At 40.1% G+C, this 13,608-nt stretch overlaps 4 protein-coding genes across 7 annotated transcripts in view; 2 read left to right on the forward strand and 2 right to left on the reverse strand.

Annotated features, from left to right (window-relative positions):
• The window catches only part of LOC104809312 (uncharacterized protein C119.09c-like), a 2,066-nt gene extending 1,117 nt beyond the window's left edge, over positions 1 to 949 (forward strand). The window contains exon 3 of the mRNA XM_010535255.2: positions 528 to 949. Within this exon, the coding sequence (XP_010533557.1) occupies positions 528 to 663 (136 nt within the window). The 3' untranslated portion in view covers positions 664 to 949. The remainder of the gene's footprint in view (positions 1 to 527) is intronic.
• Positions 950 to 1,179: 230 nt separating this feature from the next.
• Positions 1,180 to 2,790, reverse strand: LOC104809313 (dof zinc finger protein DOF1.8-like). Its single transcript, XM_010535256.2, has 2 exons — positions 2,624 to 2,790; positions 1,180 to 2,332 (listed from the first exon to the last, which is right to left on the reverse strand). Exons 1-2 carry the CDS (start codon positions 2,645 to 2,647, stop codon positions 1,373 to 1,375), a joined length of 984 nt encoding a protein of 327 aa, XP_010533558.1. The 5' UTR covers positions 2,648 to 2,790; the 3' UTR covers positions 1,180 to 1,372.
• A 3,779-nt stretch (positions 2,791 to 6,569) lies between these two features.
• On the forward strand, positions 6,570 to 10,137 carry LOC104809316 (WD repeat-containing protein 44-like). Of its 3 annotated transcripts, none has more exons than XM_010535261.1 (7): positions 6,570 to 6,922; positions 7,326 to 8,507; positions 8,587 to 8,677; positions 8,758 to 8,915; positions 9,011 to 9,062; positions 9,145 to 9,321; positions 9,486 to 10,137. In XM_010535261.1, the coding sequence occupies exons 2-7, from the start codon at positions 7,395 to 7,397 to the stop codon at positions 10,001 to 10,003; spliced, it is 2,109 nt and encodes a 702-aa protein (XP_010533563.1). In that variant the 5' UTR covers positions 6,570 to 6,922; positions 7,326 to 7,394; the 3' UTR covers positions 10,004 to 10,137. The 3 variants fall into 3 exon arrangements, with proteins under 3 accessions (XP_010533563.1, XP_010533562.1, XP_010533561.1); XM_010535260.1 differs by having other exon boundaries at positions 6,570 to 6,897; positions 7,009 to 8,507; XM_010535259.1 differs by having other exon boundaries at positions 6,571 to 6,897.
• On the reverse strand, positions 10,125 to 13,394 carry LOC104809314. Of its 2 annotated transcripts, none has more exons than XM_010535257.1 (12): positions 13,220 to 13,394; positions 12,827 to 13,086; positions 12,383 to 12,456; positions 12,208 to 12,302; positions 12,036 to 12,133; positions 11,846 to 11,929; positions 11,586 to 11,666; positions 11,343 to 11,432; positions 11,136 to 11,231; positions 10,944 to 11,023; positions 10,764 to 10,855; positions 10,125 to 10,615 (listed from the first exon to the last, which is right to left on the reverse strand). In XM_010535257.1, the coding sequence occupies exons 1-12, from the start codon at positions 13,335 to 13,337 to the stop codon at positions 10,227 to 10,229; spliced, it is 1,557 nt and encodes a 518-aa protein (XP_010533559.1). In that variant the 5' UTR covers positions 13,338 to 13,394; the 3' UTR covers positions 10,125 to 10,226. The 2 variants fall into 2 exon arrangements, with proteins under 2 accessions (XP_010533559.1, XP_010533560.1); XM_010535258.2 differs by having other exon boundaries at positions 10,764 to 10,852; positions 13,220 to 13,337.
• Positions 13,395 to 13,608: the final 214 nt, after the last annotated feature.

The raw sequence follows: 13,608 nt of genomic DNA on the forward strand, positions 1-13,608 counted from the left end.
TTCCTGCTGTCTCATATGCATTACATCTTCTCAGTTCAATCTAGCTAATGACTTGCTTAAATGCTCTCAAGCGTTCCTTACGCTCTTGAGCACAACTGATTTGTTTTGCTTTCTGTTGCCGGAATCCACATTCTTATTGGACTTAGTGTACTTTCCCCTTTTGCTATTTTCCTTTTCTAGGCTCTGGATGATCCTGACCCTCAGTTTAGGCTTTCTGCATTCGTGTATCTCATGCTAGATCTTATGTTCTTTCTTCGGACATTTCATACAGTGCTGTCGTATTGCGTATTGTTCTTAGCTGATAAGCACCAAATTAGAGGGGATATTCTACATTAAATACGAGTATCATCTCTTTTCCTCTTTTTTTTTTTCTACAATCTGTAGTATTTGACCTGTCCTGGTATTACTCATGCGGATTACTGGCCCTTACGAATATGCATTTTGGTCTGTTCCGGTGGTCGGGTTCTTCAAGATTTGGCATGATGGCACTCTTATCTCTATCCTCTGATGAATGTATTGGTAAGCAGGTACTTGATAGCCTCACACACGACAGACTATCAACATCCGATGCTCTTCCTCAACACATTTGCAGTATTTATACTGGTGGTAGCAAAATTTCCGCACATGCACAAGGTCCGTATATTTGGAATCAATGAAACCTGAAGAGAGGAAAACCGTCTCTGTGAGATTGGAAGTCATCAGACATGTCTGTACAGACATTACGTCCACCACTTTCACAATATACCCCAAGAGGACCAGTCTTTTGTAAACATACCACTTTTCTATTCTTTTATGTAAAAGTAAGCAATTTACGTTCAGCTCAGGAAATTTCATATGACACAGTGGCCTACCTCCCCTTTCGGGATGGGTAGATGGATGAACTGTTTATTGCTACACTGCATCTTCTGAGGTTATTTCTGATAAAAGAGGTGAAGTCTGAAACTTTAAATGTAGATCCAAGAAGCGATGGAACTATTCGTCCACGACATGGACTGAAACATGCCGAGTAAGATCGACCTTGATAAATCTTTCGACCTGCATTCCTTTCATCCCTACGAATACGAGGAAACTCTGGTTTCTCCTTACAGCTTAAACCCCGTATCACCCTTCATTCATTGAAGTACTGATGTTTACCCCGTGTCTCGCAATGTAAATGTAAGGAGGCAAATGCAAATGGCGTTGAACTACTTCCATGGAGAAGTGTAGAATCCAACGTATATCCATTTGTGTAACATGGCCGGTAAATTTTAATAGAACAAAACTCCCCCTAAACCATGATCAGGTTATACATTTTATCTAATCGGAAAGATGAATATATCCTATGTCCTTAATGATGAAATGAAATGCCTAATATAATCTTTTGATCCTATAATCACCATGATCCACCGCCTAACATGCCAGTCCAAAACCCACCCGAGTGGTCCGCTTCTTCTTCCTTCTCGTGCTCATCAATGCTTCCCCGATGATCATGGCGATGATGATTATCAATCCCATTACCACCACCACTACCACTATTGGTACTTGATGACGAAACTGGTAGTTTCAGATTCTCGAACGGGAACAGAAGCCTCCCACTCGTGTTTGTTGCATTGGAACCGTCTTCCCGATTCAGAGGGTCGTCAGGATCAAGGGAGAAACCCAAAGCTGGTCTCATGAATTCTTGCATTGGTGGGTAATTCAGGCCAAATCCAGATACTGCTGCAGTGTAAACTGATGGATCATGAGCAGTGGGCAAAGCCATGAAAGTAGAACACGAAGAAGCAGAAGATAAACCAGATGACGATGAGATCGGTGGGTTCTTCATGATGGGCATTTGCAGAAACTCAGAACCACTGTCGTGGCCATCCACAAAACCTTGAGAAAATGCCAAATTCAGGTCTTGAGCTTCATGGGCATTCCCAATCCCTTGAGAAAAAGCCAAATTCAGACCTTTATCTTCTTGGGCATTAGTGATCTTAGGGTTTGTACCAGTGGTCTGTGTTGTACTAACGGAAAGATGTTTCCTTGGAGAAGAAGGAGAGGAAGACGACGAGGAATTCGAAGAGGAAGAGAAAGATCTCTTGTTCTTCCTCGAGCCACCGCCAACGGGGATGCTTCTGAGAGACCCGCCTTCAGTCCAATACCTTCTACAGGTTTTGCAGAAGTATCTTGGTTGTGTCAGGCTATAGTTGTTGTAGTAACAGAACTTGGTGTTCGTTGAGTTACACCTCGGACAATTCAAAGCTTGGTCCTTCTGTGGTCTTGTCTGTCTCTCGGCCGCCGTCTGCGTCGGCTGAGTTGGCTTCAGGCATGTGTTTGTGACGATCTCATCTATTGGCTTCACAACAATCTCCTGCAAAAAAAAAACAACAACGAAACTTTAGACATGTTTTTATATGGAAAAAACCAGCCCTTCAAAGAATTGTAAAGAAACACAGCTTTGATCAACAATGGAAAAAAAAAAAGATCATTAACATCAAACCAGCTGACCAAAGAACGCCAGAATACTGAAATTTTATGTCAAAAACATAATCGGAAAGGAAATTAAAAAAGCAAACAAAAAAGAAAGATGGGAAAAGGCATGAGAACAAGATTCAAATCAGAGAGACGGGGAGATCAGAAGAAAGGCAAAACATATATATACGTGCGGCCACTGGGCTGTGTTCATGGCTGTTACTGATTAAAATCCAGAGGACGACGAAGGCGACGTTGAAGATGAAGAGGGAGAGAGAGTACGATGGCTAAAGCTGGTTTCTGAAAAAGCAAGCCGGAGACATGACATGGGAAGGGGGAATCTTTAATTTATTTTCCTATCTAACTAAACTCTGCCCCCGTATGTATAAAAATTAGCGGTTGCCATTTCACATTTCGATGTGGATTCGGTTTAATTATATTCGGGTTCCTTTATTTCAGTTATGGAAAAACTATAACCATTCAGTTTTTATATAAACTTTTATTCGTTTCGGTTCGATTATTTTTCATTTCGGGTTCGGTTCGATTTCGGTAAAAAAAATTATTTTTTTAAAGAAATTATCAGTTTTTTCGGTTATTTTTTATTCGGTTCGATTCGATTTCGATTTTTTTGTATTTAAAAAAATCATGATTGTTCGATTTTGATGTCGGATTCGGTTCGAATACGGTTATATCTTATTCGGTTCGGTTTGACTCGATTATTCGGTTAATAACCGAAATAGTCACTCCTAATAAAAATGAAAATGGCACCTACAATTTTTTGTTTAATGTTTATTTATTTATTTATTTTTGTACTCTTTTATATTAATTTAATATTTTTTTGCGCTATCAAACTCCAAATTGAGTTACAAATGAATTGTGCTGTTTAAGCAGCACGGGTGACAATGTTGTTAACCATTAATCTATGTGGTCAACAGTTATACACGTCGATATGAATTTGTATTATTGTTGTTGTTATTAGTTAATTCCTTGGAAAACAGCTTAAAAATCTAAATGTAGAAATGATGCGATTGTTAATTGTCTGTTATCTTCGAATGGCAATATTAATAAATAAAAAGTATGGGACAAAATAAGTTATTGCATTATTTCTATTGTTTTTTTTTCATCCAAGACGGATTATATTAATTAATGAAATAAGATGGATGGTCTTTGTGATGTGCGAGGGAAAATAGTAGGAGGGCCAACCTCGTTTGTAAATGCACATATCAATCTGTTAGCTTATTTACTTAGTGCTCTGGCTCCATTAATGCGCTCTGCCTACGCATTATTTCTTGCATTTTATTTTCATTAACATATATATATTTTTTTGTTATTTCGTCTCATGGGAATATTAAAGGTTAAAATATACAGATGAGAATTAGTGTGTCTTTTGATTTAAATTAACCTAAATCGTTCACCTCTCCCGTTTCATCTCGTTTTATTCCATTCACATGCAAGGCCAAGCAAACTTTGATATTTATATACATATATATATATATTTGTATATAAATGTGAATGCGGCGAATTGGTTACATTCATACTTTTTTCCATGCGAATATTATGTGAGTACCAAACCCGACAGGTGATCAAGGGACAATGGACCCACTCTAATCGATCGTATTTACAAAAAAAAAAAAAACGACGTAGTAGTGCAGCCGGTGAATCTGGAGACTGAGCGGGACATCTAAGAACACAAATCCTAGGGATGTTGACACGTGTTCAAGGGCTAGAGCGCCCTTGGACGGTTGAGATTAGCTTGCTTAGGTGGACCCCATTTCTTTCCTTTTTCCGGAAGGAGTCCAATCTCAGCCGTCTGATCTCCTCTAGGCGTCGACCTATTCCGCTATTGCGATCAACGTCAGCACCTATCCTCCTCACCGTAGGTCTACACAGTTGGTGTGCATATATATATATATATCATATATGTATACATATAATATAAATAAATGCAAATCTGGCTTGATTTATGCACAGCATCGGAATAATATATATATATATATAAGAGCACTAACGGATGAATGTGTACGTGATATAATCGACCGGCCTCAGATGATAAAAAGTTGACGAGGAGCTTAAAGGCAACCTCCTTGAATTAGTAAACCCTCTCTCATTCAATGTGAATTTTGTTTTTACCAAAAAAAAAATTATGGAATTTATATGCACCAGAATTTAAAAAGAAAAGAAAAGGAATCTTGTGCTGTCATATGTACCGTACAGCCGCATGGGTTAGATTAGATCCACCGTCCGATTAGATTTAATCTGGGTCCCACTGCATCTCACTTCTCGAGGAGAATGTCTGGGTCTGTTTAATTAATATTTAATTTTAAAAAAAGAAATCCATGGGAATGATCCAATTGAACCTGCCATACATGCATACTATGCATGGGATATATGACGAGAGAACTCGATATCATCTTACATACATCATGCACATATTTATCTTATTTATGTATGAACGTTTGGTTTGCTTGATTCTGGGTACATCAATTACCCTTTTGCCTCTCTCTATTTACGTGTATATACATAATGAAATGAGTTAATCGGAGATTTTTTTAGTAAGACGCCAAAGAGAGCATTGCATGATGGCGCCCACATGGGACGATGCAACTAAATTAGGCAAAGCAAATGTTAATGGGCATTGTTTTGGTGTTAATTATAACTCCATGTTTCGGGTAACCTCTAGGGGGACCGAACCCACCATATCTGATATATTATATGGTCCCTGGGCTTAGTGATTTTTCACTCTCTCCTCCCATTGGGCTACATATGTACCATTAAAAATGCATCAATTAAAAAAAAAATCACAAGCCATTGCTAGAGTAGTGCACGAGGGTCCTTTTAGTTACTAACGCGTACATGTATATGTTTAGTGGAACGTCATTTTTCACGGGTACACTAATTGTTTTTTACGTCTGGCGAAAATCGAGGAAAGTAAATAACCCCCGAAAATCCAGGGCGTATCGCGGCTTATGCATGGACCACATTTATGATGCGACCAATAAATGAAGATCAAGGGGGTCAATGTCGGCACGTTGCAGAAACCACACACTTGCATTATTCACTTCATCAAAGACGTTTTTGTCTGAGGATATAACAGATGTGTGTGTGTGTGTGTGTGTGTGTGCGCGCTCTACTATATTTACAACTACGTATGCATGATGATTGACCTCCCGTGGAACGTCACAGGAGAGCCCATTCGATGACCCCAGCGCGATTCTCTTTGTATGGGCTGCTCAACGGCCCATCTCTTTTATTATAGGCCCACAAATAAGCCCAACAATTTTAAACCACATGTCGGATACTTTTTTTTTTTTTTGCTTCCATGTCTTACTTAAACTCCAGAATTATGTATTATTTTTTCTATCAGAAATTGTTTTTAATCACTACTTGCAGAAATTATATTATTAAATTATCGATTCTGAATAAAATATAGAGTATTAATTCTATTTTATATGGTTTATTCAACTGAAGCAGCCCATATAAATCACCACAAAGCAATAAAGAATAGAAATGATAAAATACAAAGTCGTAGGGTTATTGTATTAGTTTAATTCAAATTAACAAATGGACGGATGGATGAATCAATTTAAATGGGAAAAATACATATTGACTTGAGAAAAAAAAAAAAAAGAGAGGCATTGACGAGTCTACGTTGAAAGATTCGTGTGTTGGATTAACGTTAAAAATGAGTTAATATTGGAAGATAGTTTTGTATATAACAGAAGCTGGTTGATTAATAATGCTCTCTTTTTCCTCTTTTTGATTTACACGGAATTTCTCGCATTACGTATAACTTAACTGCTACAGTTTAATTTTTTCCTCTTGAAATTTCTTTAACTGTATAGTTTATAAAGAATAATTAAAAAAATTGGCTTTCACTAAATATATATTTGATGCATTAACCTTATGAACTGTGACTGATATATATATATATATACGTATTATTGTAGTAGACTCTATAAGTAGTATTGTAATAGTGGTAGAAATGGCAACTATTTTTTTGTTGAAATGGTATTAATGGAAAAAATAGTAGCAATTAAGGGGAAAATATATTTATAAAAAAAAAACAATGAATTGACAAACCGAAAAGCAAACATTGAAGCGAGTGTGATGGATTGACCATCGGAAATTCAAAAGATGAGAGAGCAAAACGACAAGCAAATGATCGCCCATTCTCCGACCACACTTCGTACAATCGAACAAGCCTCCGTTAACCATACTCTCTCATTTCCCAATGATCTTTGCCTCAACCCCTCTCAATAGCAACCCTTAAACCCGAGAGGGTTTCACTGGAATTTGGAAACCGACACAACCACTCGCTTTTACTCCTCTAATCACGTGAAAAATCACTCCATCGCCCTTGTTAAACCCTCTTCCTCTCACTTATATTTTCCCTTTCTTAAATCCGTATTGGAAGAACACGATACGATAACTTGGGTTCCGCTAGAATTTTGTCGGGTGGGACAGGTAAGCAAATCTTCCACACGTTCAGGTGTCTTCTTTTTTCTTTGGAATTCTTTCCATTTGTTTATCGTTGAGATTGGCTGTTTGTTTTACTTCGAAGCAATCCTTTTGCAGATTGGCATGTTGTGGTTTTCTCGACTTCTTCTTCTTTTTGTTAAAATATCCTTTCCTGTTAGGTCGAGAAGGGTTTTGTCCTTGTTTCCCAGTTTCTGTCATGATGTATGTTGAACTAAGAACTTACCTTAAGAGCTAAATCCCAGATTTTGGGAAAAAGTTCGTGTCCTCTGATTTTTGGGTTGACTCTGGTTTATGGCAAAAGATAAGCTTTTTGCGGTTGTCCCTTTGAATTCGTCAATTCTGGCTTATTTCGTGCCAATCACCAGTCGATGGGCCCTTGTTTTGTTCTGATTGTGGTTATTGCAAAATATTAGACTTGCTGCGACTATTCTGGGTGTGTTACGCGCCGATCAGGATTTGATGGGTCTTGGAACAAATTAGCGATGGATACTTGTGGGGACGAGGAAGACGAATTCTTTGATGCCCGCGAAGAGGTCTCATCTATCTCCGACTGCAACTCCGAATTCTCCGATGACTTCAGTTGTCTTATTGATCAAGAAACCGGCGGTTTTGATCTCTGGAACCAGAATCCGGAGAGTGTTCTCAGTCGCCGACGTAGGTTTTTCGAATCCATGGGCTTTAGCTTCAAAAAAGCTTCAGCAAACGATTATGGAGATAAAGATCAGTCCGACGAAACGGGAACCCCTCGCTCATATCACTCGGACCAATCTCCGTCTGACGATTACGTTGATAGAGTGAAGAACATGTTGTTGAGGAACGAATCTAATGGAGACCGTTCTTCTCTTTCATCACTTTCGAATTCTCTGGGAGATTCAATTGAGGATAATGTCAGAAGATTGGAGAGCATGGATGGTGAAGTTGTGTTTGTGAGGAATGAATCCAGCAGCAGCAGCTGCGTGGATGAAGCACTCAGCGAACCGGGTTCGAGCAAGTCCAGTAATAGCAGCTTTGGTGGTTTTGAAAACTCCTTGTTGAGTCATAGAGAAAGACGTGATGAGTCGACCAAAAAGGGGACTAAAGGCTGGTTAAAAAAGCTAAGCGCTCTAAGGCATGTTCTTCATAGACACAATGACTCCAGAGAAGGTGAATCAGTAGGATCGCCGTCGAGGAGACTTGCTCGGGTTCATTCTTATAAGAAGCATTTCAAGGAGCTCTCCACTCTCTATGTCGGCCAAGAATTCTCAGCGCATGATGGATCGATCTTAACCATGAAGTTCTCTCATGACTGGAAACACTTGGGCACTGCAGGTGAAGATCGTGTTGTTCGTGTCTGGGAAATAACCGAGAAGGAGAGAGCAGATGGATTTGAAGTGACAGAGTCTGATTCAGGCTCTTACGCTTACTTTAGAACGGATGATGGTCTTTCCCGGATTGAGCCTCTTAATTCTGAAAAGAAGAGAAGATTATTGAAGATGTCATCTGATCTGACTTGTGTCGTATTGCCCCCAAAGGTCTTTGCAATATCGGAGATTCCTCTGCATGAGTTTCGGGGACACACTGGTGAAATCTTGGATCTTTCCTGGTCACAGAAAGGGGTATAGTAGAGTCCTTTTTTCCAAAGATTGGCTTAGTTTTATTATCTTAAGACCTAAGGTCCGCTGCCTATGCTTGCAGTTGCTGCTGTCTTCCTCTGTGGACAAGACTGTCCGTTTGTGGCGTGTAGGTTCCCATGAATGCCTCAAAGTATTCTCCCATAAGAATTTTGGTGAGCTCCTTATCTTGTCTCTTAGTTAAATTTAAATATATGCGAAACACAAGACTAACAGTATCTCGTGTTTCTTAAAGTTACATGTGTTGCGTTCAACCCGGTGGATGAAGATTACTTTATCAGCGGTTCAATAGACGGGAAAGTTCGAATGTGGGATGTGTCCCACTGCCGGGTGGTTGACTATACTGATGTAAGAGACATTGTTACAGCCGTCTGTTATCGTCCTGACGCTAAGGTTTGGCCAGTTGATCAGCTTAACCGATGAAAGTTGTGAGGTTTCCTAAAAGAGATTATTTTCCAGCTTTTGCTTACAAAGCCATTCTACTGCAGGGTGCAGTGGCTGGAACCATGAGAGGAGACTGTCGATTTTACCAGATACTGTGTAGGTTTAGCAATACTTGCACTCTTCTTGGACCACAAAAAGCATTGGAGCCTCATCGTTTACCTTTTTGGATTTCTTTCAGATGATCAATTGCAGCTGGACAGAGAGATCAGTTTACATGGGAAAAGGAAGGAAGTGCCAAGCAAAAGGATAACTGGTTTACAGTACTTCCCAGGCGACATTGACAAACTGATGGTCACTTGTGCTGATTCACAAATCAGGATACTGAGTGGAGCTGATTTGATATGCAAGCTTAAAGGTTTGGATCAGAGATTCCTTCTGCACCCGTTATAACCCTCTTTTTAAAATTACTGGGTTCTATGTTCTATGGGGAAAAGTTGAACTGAGACAAGCCGACACATATCTGTTCCCTTTTTGTGGGATCAAGATGTGACCTTTCTCGTGTTTTTCGTTTCGTGACAGGATATAGCCTATTGACAACATTGAGCACTGCTTCTGCCTCATTCACATCGGACGGGAAGCACATAGTCTCGACAACAGAGGACTCAAGTGTGAATGTGTGGAGCTACTCCTCCTCTCAACCCAACCAGAAGGCTTCTTCTTCTTCTTCTAGTAAGAAACCCAAAAGCATAAGATCATGTGAGAGGTTTGTGTCAGACAACACATCAGTAGCAGTACCATGGGGGCCAGTGGACAAGAACAGGTTGGGTTTAGGGTTCATCTCAGATGGATTATTACTACCTCAGTGCCCTTCTTCTTCTTCCCTTGACTGTTTGAGAGGATCATCAACCACTTCTACTACCACATGGCCTGAAGAGAAGCTTCCAAGAGTGGAAAGCCCAAACATGAAGTTGTTGTTGAGGAATGGTTGGCCTCACCATCACCACCACCACCACCTTTGGGGGCTTGTTATCGTTGCTGCCACTTGGGACGGCAAAATCAGAGCTTTTCACAATTACGGCTTACCCGTTCGGGTTTAACACACACGTCCTCCTTTCGACGAGAGTTTGTATAGGAATGGTCTCCTTTTGAATGAGTTTGTGCATTGCATTGTGTGTATATGTTTTGTTTGTTCTTCTTATTAGTTGATTAAGCTGCAACTTACAGTGAACAATAACCAATTTAATAAAATACCATATGATACAAAACAAAAGCAACCCTATTTGAGTTGATCATGTATCTGCTCATTCATTACAAATGACACTAGACAGCACTGATGTCTTTGTTGTCTTGGCTGCTGCGGCATGGCCAAAGGTCACCCCAGAAGGATCGCTTGGCCTGAAAATGGAGATCAGGGTTCTTGCTCTGCGTTATCACCCTCCTTTCAAACTTACCCTCAGAACCATCCTCATTGGTCGGCATGCACAGATCCAACTGCACCTGTTTCCCCCTTCTCATCGGTGGGAATATTATCCTTCCCCACCCTCCTCCCATCCCTGCCCTTGCCCCCATCTCTTCTCCCTCTTCTCCTTCACAGGTTTCTTCTTCTTCGTTGTCTGTATCGTCAATGGCATCACTCTCAACTATATCAGAGTCGTACTCTCTTGGATCAATGTATGGCACTTCCACAATCTGCGTCTTGATAAAATCCTCTGCACATATCTCATTCACAATGAGTTTCACACAAACGTTCCAGTTTCAAACAGAATATTCACGCCACTCCACACATTGATTTCCATAACCTATCGTCGAGACTACTTAAAAGTGGGTTAAAAAGGGAACATAAAAGTCCAGACATACCGTAATCAATTTCAAGATCCTCAGGTTTCCTCTTTGCATGTTTCTCCTTCAAAGTCTCAAACTTTATACCGTCAAGAGGCCATGGCTCCCTACTTTAAGGCATATGACCCAACAACTTAATTTCTCAAAAACTTTTTGCCTAACAGTAAATAATCCATTTACAAGAAGAAGACTACCAACCGTGGTCGAAGCCCTCGTCTGAAAGCCACAAAGCAAAACTTCTCATCTTCAAAGCCACGCAAGGGCTCGCCTTTTGTGCGCTGAAGAGTTTTAAGTTTGGCAAAATTTAAAAAAAAAAACAGTGAGATACTTTACGCCCAATACTCTTCACCGTATTTACAAAAGAAGACTACATGCCATAAATTACTAAACCTTGTAGGCACGCTGAGATGACGTTCTCTGCAGGCGCTGTACAAAATGGCAATACTTTCCGGTGTTCTCCAATGGGCATTTTCCATCATGAGGGCACTGCATTTAAAATCCATTTACATATATGCATTCACATGGTTATTCTGATACACTGAAATCTTTGGATTGCAACGGAGAAGAGAGCTTTTTGGGAAGAATTTCCATATGTACCGGAGCAACAACATAAGCACCGGCTTTGAGATCAAGCAGGTCCTTGCTTTCAGGCTCTTTCTTCATCTTCTTTTCCAGTTTACGCAGTTTCTAATACAAATGAATAATTTGCATCATAAGCATCATAGATATTTGACAACAACAACAACGAAGACATGGATAGTGCCTGACCATCGATGCATACAGTGTAATAATTTGTTGTTTATAGCATAAGAAATTTTTTTGATAAGCACATATACTTACCCTTTTCTCCATCCAAAGTATATGAGATCGCATCTGAGATATAATGTTAGCACCATGTGGTGTTCCAGGTTCAAGCAGCACCTGTTCATAGATAATTGATGAATGGAGACGTTCATAAAAAAAATAACAAGGTAACTAAACCCACAATAAAGCTAACAGGATTCGACAAATGTAGGAATAGAAGACATGCAATTGCAAGTTCAGTTATAAGAATAGAATAACTGGGGGAGTATCTAAGGTGATAACACTCAAAATCATACCAATACATCCTGGGTAAGGTCCCAGAGCTGGCGAACTACGGTAATTCTGTCTTTCAAGGACGGAATCTCCCCTAGCACATAGGACTTCATTGGCACAGGAAAAGATTCGGAAATTTAATCAGCAGACAATAAAATTAATAAATCAATTCTGTAGCCAGCAAGAGATTTCTTGGACAAGGAAACAACTTACAGCGATCACAAGATCATGTTTCCTCTCGGAGCTACTGATGTCTTTACTAAGTGCTAGAAGGCTAGTATACCCATGGATCAGAGGTACATCCTTTAGACCTTGCATATTTGTATCAAAAATCATTTGTGATCTTGTCTGAGAACTTAGAAAAACTAGTAAAAGAAGTAATTACCCTGTATTAAGCTACGCCCTGCACGCTGCATGGACTGTGATGGCTCGACCAGATTTATTTTTTCCACGGACTTTGGCCAAACTTCTTTAACCGCCCTAAAAAGTTTTTATCACAATCAAGACTAAATTGACTGTGGTGACAGAGTAGAGTACAACAAAGCCATTTATCTCCTCACCAGAACCCCGAACCGGTACCAGCACCAAAATCCAGCACTTTTTCAGGAGCAAAATCTGGTAATCTCCTACGAATCTAACGAAACCACAGAGAACATCAGCATTGTCTTTCGATAATCAGAAGAATAAGACATTTGCAAGCTTTCAAACCATTACTGAGCTCTTTCCTCTACACAAAGTTCAAATCTATCACGAGATCTCCGCAAGAACATCCTTACATCACTCCTATCCTATAACCCAACTTAGCGTCCAACACACGATGTTAGTCAAAATCTATCTTTGCTTCATAGAAATAAAGCATGGACCACATTATTCAAGCTAAAACTGGAAACTTCTTCCTCCGCGCAGTTATAACATTCCATTTCCTTTTACCAACGGAAAAGCTAACACGAAACCAACACACAAATAAAGCGCAGATGTTTCGGAGAATTAAAACAAAAGAATACCTCAGTGAGGACTCTATAACAGGCGGAAAAGACAGCGGGCATACGAGAAGCAACATAAGCTGCTGTCTCCCCATCTCTGTATTCAAGACCGCTATCTCCATAAACGGTCTGAATCTTCCAACGCTTGGACCCCACCGACTTCATTGGATCCACAAGCTCCTTCGCTGTGGTTTCGGGCAAAAGCAGATTCGTGTCCTTTATTTCTTTGAACGATTCCGACAACTGAATCACCTTCTTCCTCATGTGCGGGTCATCGTGCTCTGAAACAATACCCGGGAAAGAAAATGCACGATGGAAAAGAAACCCATGTCAGAAAATTCCATCAAAAGATGCATAGAAATCTAAAATCGAATCGAAAAATCAGAAATGCGCGAAGATCGGAAAAAAGGGTACCTCGAAGAAATTTTTTGATAGCGCGACGAAGACGGACGGGAACAACGAGGCAGCGGAGAGATTGCTTAGCGGCGGCACGTAGGGTTTCTGCAGTGAAGACTTTCTGGGAGGTCGCCATTTTTTTGGGAGGAGCTCAAGCTCTTCCGCTGCAGAGTTTGATGATCCGAGGTTTAACACGAGAGAGCGAAAGAGGGTTTATGCCGACGGCTTGTACTTATTGGGCTTATAGTCTGACTAAAAGCCCATCAGGGACCAACGAAGATACGGTTCTGAAATTAATATCATACCCAAATTTATTGGGCTTAAAGACCCAAAATACGTAATCATTGTTCATAAAGCCCATTTAAGGCCCAATATATGCGTGGTCTGAGACCCGGGGGGGGGGGGGG

This window comes from Tarenaya hassleriana, unplaced genomic scaffold (assembly GCF_000463585.1).
Source record: "Tarenaya hassleriana unplaced genomic scaffold, ASM46358v1 Cleome16, whole genome shotgun sequence".
In the NCBI taxonomy this organism is placed as follows: Eukaryota; Viridiplantae; Streptophyta; class Magnoliopsida; order Brassicales; family Cleomaceae; genus Tarenaya; species Tarenaya hassleriana.

Coding starts and splice junctions, on each gene's coding strand:
- LOC104809314 (XM_010535257.1), bottom strand. CDS start 13,337: ATGGCGACCTCCCAGAAAGTCTTCACTGCAGAAACCCTACGTGCCGCC. Junction 12,134..12,207: donor AGGGCGTAGCTTAATACAGG/GTAATTACTTCT, acceptor CAAATATGCAAG/GTCTAAAGGATGTACCTCTG. Junction 11,024..11,135: donor CATCTCAGCGTGCCTACAAG/GTTTAGTAATTT, acceptor AAAACTCTTCAG/CGCACAAAAGGCGAGCCCTT.
- LOC104809313 (XM_010535256.2), bottom strand. CDS start 2,647: ATGAACACAGCCCAGTGGCCGCAC. Junction 2,333..2,623: donor ACACAGCCCAGTGGCCGCAC/GTATATATATGT, acceptor TTTTTTTTGCAG/GAGATTGTTGTGAAGCCAAT.
- LOC104809316 (XM_010535261.1), top strand. CDS start 7,395: ATGGATACTTGTGGGGACGAGGAAGACGAATTCTTTGATGCCCGCGAA. Junction 8,916..9,010: donor GTTATCGTCCTGACGCTAAG/GTTTGGCCAGTT, acceptor ATTCTACTGCAG/GGTGCAGTGGCTGGAACCAT. Junction 9,063..9,144: donor TCGATTTTACCAGATACTGT/GTAGGTTTAGCA, acceptor GATTTCTTTCAG/ATGATCAATTGCAGCTGGAC.